Source organism: Pteropus medius, unplaced genomic scaffold (genome assembly GCF_902729225.1).
Source record: "Pteropus medius unplaced genomic scaffold, Ma_sr-lr_union100, whole genome shotgun sequence".
Taxonomy (NCBI): Eukaryota; Metazoa; Chordata; class Mammalia; order Chiroptera; family Pteropodidae; genus Pteropus; species Pteropus medius.
Window position 1 is genome coordinate 26,996 of NW_024349226.1, and position 10,098 is coordinate 37,093.

The following is a 10,098-nucleotide window of genomic DNA, read 5'->3' on the forward strand; positions in this document are numbered from 1 at the left end:
GGGACAGCCGGGACAAACCGGATGGCTTGAAACCACAAAAATCTGTTCTCTCACAGTCCTGGAGGCCCGCAGTCCGGAATCGAGGTGTCAGGGCCATTGGAGGGCTCTAGGGCAGAATCCTTGCTCCTTCCAGTCTCTTGTGGCCCTTGGCGTTTCTCAGCTGCAGCCTCCGCTTCCAACCGTACGTGGCCTCTTCCTCTCCCTGCCTGCTCTCTGGCTCTTGACACTCGTTGAATTTAGGGCCCAGATGAATTATCCAGGATGAGGTCATTTGAGATCCTTAATTACATTGGCAAAGATCTTTTGTCCAACTGAGGTCACCATGCAGGTTCCCGGGCTTGGGTTAGGGTGTGGATATATTCTTTTTCTTGGGGATGGGGGTCACTGTTCAATCCGCTCTATGCGTTTAAGTCTGTATCAACTTCTGTATTCTTATCTGTATATCCAAATATACACTTATGTCTATATCCACATCTCCAGCCATATCCTCATCCATATCTACATCTGTATATCTGTCCATACCTACAGATAGCCTCATCTCTATCTGAATCTACATCTATACTCATCTGTCTCCTTATTTACCACTAATTATAACAGTTATCTATAGGTAACAGGTAATAAGCACATCACCAAATAACAACGGAAGTTATCTTATTTCTGGTTGAAGAATCCTAGCTGATGTTAATTTTTTTTTTATTTTACATTCAAATGCTTGGTATATCTCAGCATATATTTTATAATGGAAAATATTCCTCTGTTGAGGAATACAGGAAAACCTTTGCTGTGTCTAAAACGGACCTCATTCTCTCATTTCCAGCCTCCTCTCCTGCCCATCTCGGCCTCCGTGTCCTTTCTTTCACCTGCGGCGGGGTCCTGGCCTTGTCCTGGTCCTTCCCTCCCTCTTCCTTCCTTCCATATAGTGCTCTAGACAGCGGCCCTCGCATCTTCCCTGCGTTTGCCCAGGCGGGGTTCAGCCTCTGCCACCCTGGCCGAGGCATCTTTTCCAGGTTGAGGGTTAGTGGTGCCCTTTTCCTGTTCTAGACAATTCCGTGGCCCCCAGTGTCCTCAGGATAAACCCTAACAGAGCCCACTGGCACGGTGTGGCTTCACCGTGCCGCAAAGTCCTCACCCCAGTGAAAGCTAAATTCAGAGATTCGGGTCTAATATATCTCTATAGATGATCTTATTCTCAGGCTTAAAAAAGTGCTCTGTACTGCATGTATAAGTATGCATTCGGTTATAAATTTTAAATATCAGGGAGGGGGATACGCGGAATCCATAAAATTAAAAATGCAACCAAACCGAACATTAAAAAAATAGTACATGGTAGCTAGGAATGAATGAAGGCAAAAATAAATTTGAGGTAACAATAGTGGCCCAAAACCACTGACCTGAAATACCTCTGACACGCGAGAGAGCTGGGGTTCCTTTGCTCAGAAGGACAAGCCTGCCCCAGCCCGTCCCCACCCCCTTTCCTTGACATGGCTTAATCATCACGGGTCTTAGAATGGGCTCCCCCTGCTCGGTCCATCTGACACTTGCTTCCTTCCCAGGGCTGTGTCCTGGACTGTGTCCCACTTTAGATTAAATGTTTATAGAAAACCCAAGTCCCCTAGGATGCTGGACGTCAAACTTTGTCTTCACGCTCCCTAAAAAAAAAAGATTTTAAAGAACTCTCTCTCCCCCCATGTGAAAACATTTTTCATCATATAAGTGGACAAAATTTGTGTGTGTGTGTGTGTTTAAATAGGAGGGAGAAAATAGATACATTTTCTAAAACAACAAGTCATTGACCAAGATGGCTGACTTTCGTTGATTAACATGCCTGATTGCCCTAGACAAGTTCTTCCGTAACTTGTTTTTTTCCCATTTGCCAGGTCAATGCTTTGGGACCCAACAGTCCATAAAGTTGACAGGTAGCAATTAAACAGCTATCACGCCGTTGACGTGTCCCCTCTTCTAAATCTGTGTCTGTTTTCACCTGTGTTTCTAGCGTGTGTGCCTGCCTTTTCTCCTCAATGTGCGTGAGTGCCGTGTACATTTCTCATCGGGTATTCCCAATATTTAGAAATTTGCAGCTTTCTTCCAGTATCTCATGTTTGTCTATGGAGACGTGTGAACAGAAACTCTTACTTTCGACATAATCAATTTCACTCGTGTTCTGCCTAATAGTTTGTACGTTTGGAGTTTTGTACTTTTTCTTGAGACCCTATCCCCAAGCCATCAAGATGGTTCCCTGCCTCCCAGTCTTGTGAACTTCATGTTTTTTTGCATAGAGGTCCAGGGTCCACCTTTGCATGCAGTGTGAATTAGGGATTCCGTTTTCGTTTCCTACGTATATTTACTCAGCTCTTCGTGAACCATCTGCGCTTTTTAAACATACACCTCCTCTGACAATTATCTGTTTATATGTTTAACAAAGCACCTGTGCCGTGGTTCTTAAATCGTGAGCCAAGATGTAGTGTAAATTTCTGAGGGAAACACAGCGACATCTGCCGGGCACTGCGGGAACCACCAGCTCAGGTAGTTTGCCGCTTCCGCTTTAGCCCGCGCTGCGGTCCTTTCAACGACCAATCTTCGGGAAGCTGAGTTTTCGATGGTTGAGGGTATAAAAAAGCAAATCACACGCCCAAATCAATGCAGGACAGGTAACCTCTTTTCCTATAAACCGGGAATAATGAGTTATGGGGATTAATGACAAAAGTGGTGTGAAGTTCTTAGACAATTTCTGGCATGTCATTAGCAGATGAGAAGTGCTAGCTTTACGAAACTGTTTCTTTAACCAGAATGGAGTCATCCTCTATCCGTATTTCCACCAAAGTCTTTTTTCTGCACTTACTGATATTACCAGGACCGTTTTTCCAGGCTGCAAAACGGACCAAGTTGTTCCAATAGCTGCACAATTTGACCGTTAACTTCCTTTTGCCTCCGTCTGCATCCTTCAGGTTCCTTATAAAATAAGAATCCCCGGGACCTCGAGGTGCCCTAGGCTGCCCCCAACCTTCGACGCAGACCTATGAAGCACTGCCCTTCCCTCTCAGGCCCCGCCCTTTAGCTGTTCCCTCTCCCTCAGGAAGGAGTTTCACCCCATCCTGGCATTCCAGGCCTGTGTCCTGCCCGGGCTATGGCCTCCAGCAGGGTAAATCACGTCTCTGCTATGTCCAGGCCTGTGACCTCGAACAGGTCTCTCAACTTTCCTGAGCCTCAGTTTCCTCATCTGTATAATGGGGATGATAACGGACCCCGCATCATTGGGCTGCTGTGAGAATTACAGAGGTCAGCATCTAAGACTTTGAAGAACCTGCAGTATGACCCAGGTGTGTGTATTGGGGGGCGGGGGCTGGCAGGAAGGTCCCCTTTCCAAGAGCTCCCGATCCTTATCAAGGGGGCCAGCACCTGGTCACCACCATCTCTTTTGGGACCTTGGCAAAGAACAAAGAGCTCTGGAACCACAGAGGCTGATACTGGTTGTTTATATGCAGCTTAGAGGTTGTGTGACTTGGGAAAATTAAATAACCTCTCTGAGCCTCGCTTTCCTCATCCCTCTTGCTTAGGTCTCACCTAGCTGTTGATGAGGAGGTCCGGTGTGGGGAGCGCCATGGGCCCGGCTCGCAGGAGGGCTGAATTAGCAGCTGGTGATATTGTTCCTTTTCCCAGTGCCCAAGATGCATATGCGCCGAATTAAATATCTGTTGGGTTAAAGCGCCCTCTGGTGGGTACAAGAAGCCACAGCCCAGGAGAAAGGAATATGGAGCCAATTTCATTCCTTTTTAATTTGTTCCGTTTTTCAACAAACTTCCTTGAGCCCCTTCTCTGTGCTGGGTGGTGCTTTGGACCCACTGATGACAAGACAGCCTTGCATCTACCTACTCGGGATTCACAGTTCAATGGGGGAGACATTGGCAGCCCAGAGGAGGCATTTGAGGCTGGAATGACCCGAGAAGGGGACAGGCCAGACCTTTCCTGACCTCCTGGGCCATGGTGAGGAGCTGGGCTTTGTCCTGAGGTCACTGGGGAGCCGCGGCAGGTTCTGAGCAGAGAAGTGGGTTTTCATTAGTTGACAGTTGATCAGAAGGGGCGGGGCTGGGGAGGAGAGAACAGGAAGAAGGCTGGGGCTGAGTAAGGAGGCACCTGGACAGTAGTGGGACCTGCAGGTGGGGACGGTATTAGGGTGAAGCTCAGGGCTCCCCAGAGAGGGACAATCCCAGCCCACTCCCAATCTAAGAGAGGATGGGGTGGTCTCCAGTCTGATTCCACACCCGACTCCTGCCCAGGACCTGGCCCAGGTAGCCAGATATACGTTCCCACCTGGAATTCCCATCTGCAGATCCTCGGCCCAGAGGGTGCAGGTTGCCCAACACCCACAGCAAGTCTCGTCCCTTAAGATAGGCCCGGTCTGCTGGGGCGGGGGGAGGGTCAGAAAAGACCATTTGGCACCAAACTGGGAATGAAGAATGGGTAGAGGTGTGTGTATGCGCGCGCGCGTGCGTGTGTGTGAGTGATGGGGTGTGTGGACATGTGAGGATTTCAGCAGGTGTGTGTGTGTGTGCAAAGATATAGGAGTCCCTGTCCCTGAGTGGGTGGGTGTGACTGGGTGTGTCTGGATGTCTATGAGTTAGTGTGCATTAGTACAATTGTAACACAGGCTGACGTGAGCATACTCTACACCTTGAAACTACCACATGTCCCCGTGTCTCTGAGAGGAGTCTTCACAGCCACCGGGAGTTTGCACATCCAGAGCAAAATCCCAAAATTTGGATGTCACTCTCCATATAATCCCTGTATATTGGGGACTCTCTCAAATGCAAGGTCACTAAGTTTTTGTGTGGCCTAAAACAAATAAAAACAAACAAAAATAAAACCCATGTGAAAAAAGAAAACCACCAAGCCAGGCGTGGGTGGGAGATGATGTCAGATGAAAACTATTCTTGCAAACGAAATCCATCCAGGTTACTCTAAACCCTACTTTCTGACTTAGCTCCCCTCACCCTTTTTTCACGTTCTCACCAATCGGTGGAAGCCAGGCCTAGCGCCTTTCAGGGGTGCTGACTCTGAGGAACAGGACGAAGGCAGGTTTTCACCCCCATTTCCAGGAGGAGGAAACTGAGACCCAGAGAGGTAGGGAAGAACTCGAACCGGGTCTGTCCGACTTCAAGATCCCTCTCATCACTGCCCGCTGGTCCCGCGGACGGAGGAGACCGGATGCCCGAGATTAAGGCCTCGGTGCCCGCCCCGTCGCCCCCGTGCCAGGACCTCCCCTCCCCCAACACACACGCCTCACCCTGAGGCTGACCCTGTACGGGCCTCTGGCCTGCTCAGGCAAGGAGAGGGCTCTCCTAGACTCCTTCGTGTGTGAACAGGTCTTACAACAGGGTTTCCCGGACAGAAAGCGACCTCCTCCGGTCCACCCCCAGCAGGCAAGACTAGGGTGGTGGCATTAGCCCGCGCAAGTCGCAGAGCCCTCCGTGCCCACCAGGGGGCGCTCCAGGACCGCTGGTTAGAGACCCGCGGAGGAGGGCGCTTCCTCAGGGCTCAGGTGGGGCCTGGCAGCAAAACGTGCCCAGATTGATTAAACTCAAGCAGAGAGCTGGGACTCAACAGTAATTATAAAAGTAATAACCATTTTTTCTATAGCTCTTACTATACTCCAAGCACTGTATGCAGTGCTCAGTGGATGGACATTTGGGTTGCTTCCATGTTTTAAGCTATTATATTCACATTGGTTTAAGGCAAGTTTAGGTACTCTTACGGTTCACATTTTACAAATTTAAAAGAAGAGAGAGAGGGTAATGACTTGCCCAGGGTCACGTGGCACTGTAATATGAACTCAGGTGCTGTGGCTTGTCTTAAACCACATCCGTGTGACTGCCCTTGCCCTATCCTTTCCCAAAACCCTGGGGCAAGGGGGAAACAAGGTGTAGGGGCGTTTCAGGGGCAGATTAGGAGGGACCTGAGTCCCTGGGCCGCAATCTGTGCACTGTCCTGGTGCTTGCAGGACACCAGTAAACTTCCCCGCCACACACACACCATCTCGGTCACGGTCAGGGAGAGGAGGGCCTGGAAATGATTAATAACCTCAGTAGGACTTGCTGAGTGCTGCCGGTAGGGGCGGGGGTTGACTGGGCATCTGGCTGTGCTCTAAGCGCTAGACGTCACAGCCTCTCCTAACTTCCTGACGACGCTAAGAGAACATGATCCCCATTTTCAAGTGCATAAATGGAGACAACGAGGTGCAAATAACCAGGCCAAGGTCAGAAGGAGGATGGTCGGAGGGTGGAAGTGAGCCCAGGCAGCCCCACTCGAAATACCTGTAGCCCCACTGCTCCGTTTCCGCATCTGTCCCTGCTCCCCGCGTAAGGATGGAGGACTGAAAACGTCTCCATCTATCTCCCTCCCAGACGCCCGAGCAGGCTCTCCCTCTCCACGTCTGCGTTCTGTCATTCTCTTAGGTGAGGAGTTGCTGCTGGGCCGGTCCAGATAAACACTAATTTGGAGTCAAAATTCTGATTTTCTAGGGCAGCTGCCGTGAAAATGCTCCCGAGTCTTAAACCAAAACCCCAGAGCCACGGGCTGAAATGGGGGGCTGGGCCACGTGAGGTCCGCAGGGCGGAGCTGGTTGCATCCTCTCTGCGTGAGGACAGACTCCCTGTCGCCTCTCTGCCGCCGCCGCCAGAGGGCGCACGTGGGAGACTGTCTCCAAAATGGCCGATGTCCATCCTTCCCCTCCCTGCGTGCGCCTGGGAATTCTCGCATCAAGAGGTGGAGTCTGTTTCCCTTCTGCTCGACTCTGGGCTGCCTCGACTTGACTTGACCACTAAGTCAAGTCCCAGCCAACCACTCCCTTCCCCCAAACCCTCTAATGCCTCCCTATGTCTCTAAAGGTCAAAGCCAGAGACCTTATAACGATGAGAACTTCTGGGTCCAATACGTTCCCACCTGGAGTTCGCAGTTAGGTCGGAGTTAGGTCTCACCTAGCTGGAACTATTTAATTTAAAATTAAATAAACGTGGACATCCATTTCCTCAGCCATGCCAGCCACCTTACAGGTGCTCAAAGGCCCCGCGTGGTCAGTGCGAGCAGAGGACATTTCCACCATCGCAGAATGTTCTCTGGGACAGCACTGGTCTGCTCACTCTGTCCCCGTTTTAGTTCTCTGCCGCATGGCCCACTCTCTCTGACTTCAGCCACCCCCTTGCTGTTCAGGGAACACGTGGAACATGTTCCTGCCTCGGGGCCTTTGCACTTACTGTTCCCACTGGCCGGAGTGCCCTTCCCGGGATATCTGCACGGATCTGTCCTTCGCTCCATGCGGGTCTTTCTTCAAGGGTCACATGCCCAGGCAAGGTCACCCTGACCACCCTGTTAAAAGTCTCAGTCTTCCCGCCCATGCCCGCCTTCTTTTTCAGAGTCTCTTTGTTTCTAAATAGCGCACTGACTGTTTTCGTCAGGGGGCTCGCTAGAGGGAATTGGTGACATGAGTTTTGCAGGCAACGTGCAGAAGGGGAAGTCACGTTGCCCAGAGGTTAGGAACTCAGCGAGCCGCTCCCGCCGCGGGGATGCGGCTGCCCAGAGCCCGGGTCCCGGGGCGGCCGAGGCTCCGCGCGCAGAGCGGAGCGGCCTGGAGAGGGACCCGGGAGCCCTGGCTCACGTCACTGCTGCTGCCACCGCAGCCCCGGCAGCCTCCAGACAGCGTCCCGCTTCTTCCGCTTCCAGCTGCCACCAGCGCCCATGGGCCACCAGCAGCAGCGCGGCTGGCAGAGGAATCGGGACGTGGCTGAGGCCGAGGGTCCCAGCCAGGGATGGGGGGTGGGCGGGCGAGCGAGGGGAGTTGGGCGGGGACGCTCCGGAGACGAGAGCGTGCTGCGTCCTGTCGCCCGCCGCGTCCCCAGCGCCAGGCCAGTGCCCGCACACGGGGCCGCGCAGTTTCCAGTTGTCCAAGGACTGACGGACCGACGGGCTTGGAGAACCGAACCCGGATGCGCCCTGCGAGGAAGGCGCTGGGACGCTGCGCCCTGGCGGGAGGGAGCCGAGCGGCGCGCGCGGCAGCGTCTCGGGTCCAAGGCGCAGCCGCGTAAAGGCCCCGGGATCGCGCGGGAAAGCGCGGCGCGCGGGGCCCACGCAGGGCCCTCGGCAGCGGGGTCGTCCCCGCGGGAGCCCGGAGGTGCAGAGCCCCGAGGACCCGGTGGAGGGAGAAGGCAGCGCCCGGGAGGAGGCCGAGGGCCCCGCGCGAACCTTAAAGGACGTGAACCCAGGCCGCGGCGGGGAGCAGGACGGACAGACGCAGGCCCTCGGGAGCGTCACCCACCGGGGACAGATAAGAAGTCTCCTAGAGACGCACGTGGTCCCGCATTAGACAGTGTCGTCTGCGGGGAGAGCCATCGTGTGGGCGGGGCCCGAGGACGCGAGCAGGAGACGGTTCGCAGTCGTCACCTGTTAGGTTGTGCGGGGAGCCCTCACTGAGAAGGCGACATTGGCGCGAAGACCCGAAGGAGGCGAGGGGTGAGGCAGGCGGATACCTCAGGGAAGCGTATCCAGGAGGCGGGAACGGTCGGTGCAAAAGCCTCGAGCCGGGGCCGGGATAGTGAGGGGTTATTCCGGCGTCATCACGACCCCTCCGTGCCCGGCCTCGGTGCTGCGTTTGCCTGCGTGCGGGTCTGCAGAATGAACAGATTTGGAGTGAGTGTGTGTATTTGCTTCTGGGGATAGACCAAGTTTGGGGGAATAGGTTTGCGTTGCCTTTCACTTCCATTTCCCAGATGAGGAAACTGAGGCTCAGAGAGGTGTGGAAGGGAGTCAGTCTCGGGCATGTCCTACGCCGGGGCTCCCTGGCATAACCACATAGTCGCATAAGCGGCTCAGAGCTTGGTGCCGCGGTGCCCCGCTCCCAACCCCATCCCCTACCCAATCTCGGACCCCAGCCCCTGGCTGTCCCTGTTTCGCCCCTTCAGCCAGCTCAAGTCCCGAGAATCTGGAGAGTATGATTGGGTCTTAAAACTACTGACAGAGAAGATTGGGAATTCCGGGGACACTAGACGACGCCCTTCCCACTACCCACCACTCGGGAGTGGGGAGAAAGACCACACGAGCTGCGGCGCCCGCGATGCCCACCAGGGGACGCTCCAGGACCGCTAGTTAAAGGTGTTCCGAGCCCCGATCCAGCGCCAAAGCTCCACACGGCCTTTGAACACCAGGCTGCCGAAAGGGGACATTCCTGGAGGGTGGCGGTCCTTCAAGCGAGGTCCTGGGATCAGCCTCACCTGGGAACTTGATAGAAACGTATATTCTTGGCCCCACTCCACACCTACAGAATCACTTGGGGTTGGGATCTAGCCTTCTGTGTTTTAAAACGCCCTCCAAGTGATTCTGAGAACCCCTGCTCCGAGGTCTGATTATCTCCGGGAGGCCTAGAGTAGCGGGTGCACATTGGAACCACCCCGGAAGTTTTAGGGCTCTGGGTGCCCGCCGCCAGACCCTGGGCCAGTTCCAAGAACACCTCTGGGTGTGGGGTCTTTGAAAGCTTCCACGTCGTTCCACGTGGCGGCGGGGGGTGGGAACTGCCCTCTAGCGTCTTATGTAAAGAAGCGGCCACCCTGAGCTATACCAGGAATGAGAGATGATGTCCGTTGGGCTGATGTGAGCTCGGATGCATCGGGTCTTCGACCCTCTCAGCAATCCTGGGAGGAAAGCTCTATGATGACCCTTCTTTTCAGATGAGTAAGTGGAGGTGCAGAGGTACAGAGAGGTTAAGTAACCAGCCCAAGGTCACACAGCTTGTAAGCAGAGATGCCAGTGGCGAGCCGGGCAACCTGACTCCAAATCCTTCCTCACCCTGTCCCCCTGATGGCTTCCTCTCTCCCTGTCACACAGCCATGGGGCTTGGGAAGTGGGGCCCAGAAAGTCCTCTCCTATTGCGGGGTGGCATCTCTCTGTGTTCCATTTTCTCTTTAATGACAGTTAGGGGCGGCCGGACCAGTCCAGATAAAGGCTGGTTTGGAGGCAAAACTCCAGTTTTCTGGAGTCCTCCCTGAAAATCCCAGCCTGTTTGACTCCACCACCCCAGAAGCACAAATGGGCTGTATTTAAGGACTGGGTTCTGCT

The 10,098-nt window shown here is 53.8% G+C and overlaps 1 protein-coding gene across 1 annotated transcript; it reads right to left on the bottom strand.

Annotated features, from left to right (window-relative positions):
• Positions 1-7,149: 7,149 nt before the first annotated feature.
• On the bottom strand, positions 7,150-9,009 carry LOC120617882 (uncharacterized). The gene is made up of 2 exons (XM_039881640.1): positions 8,431-9,009; positions 7,150-7,983 (listed from the first exon to the last, which is right to left on the bottom strand). Exons 1-2 carry the CDS (start codon positions 8,846-8,848, stop codon positions 7,532-7,534), a joined length of 870 nt encoding a protein of 289 aa, XP_039737574.1. The 5' UTR covers positions 8,849-9,009; the 3' UTR covers positions 7,150-7,531.
• Between the last annotated feature and the right edge of the window lie 1,089 nt (positions 9,010-10,098).

Coding starts and splice junctions, on each gene's coding strand:
- LOC120617882 (XM_039881640.1), bottom strand. CDS start 8,848: ATGCGACTATGTGGTTATGCCAGGGAGCCCCGGCGTAGGACATGCCCG. Junction 7,984..8,430: donor CTCCCCGCACAACCTAACAG/GTGACGACTGCG, acceptor CCTTCCTCGCAG/GGCGCATCCGGGTTCGGTTC.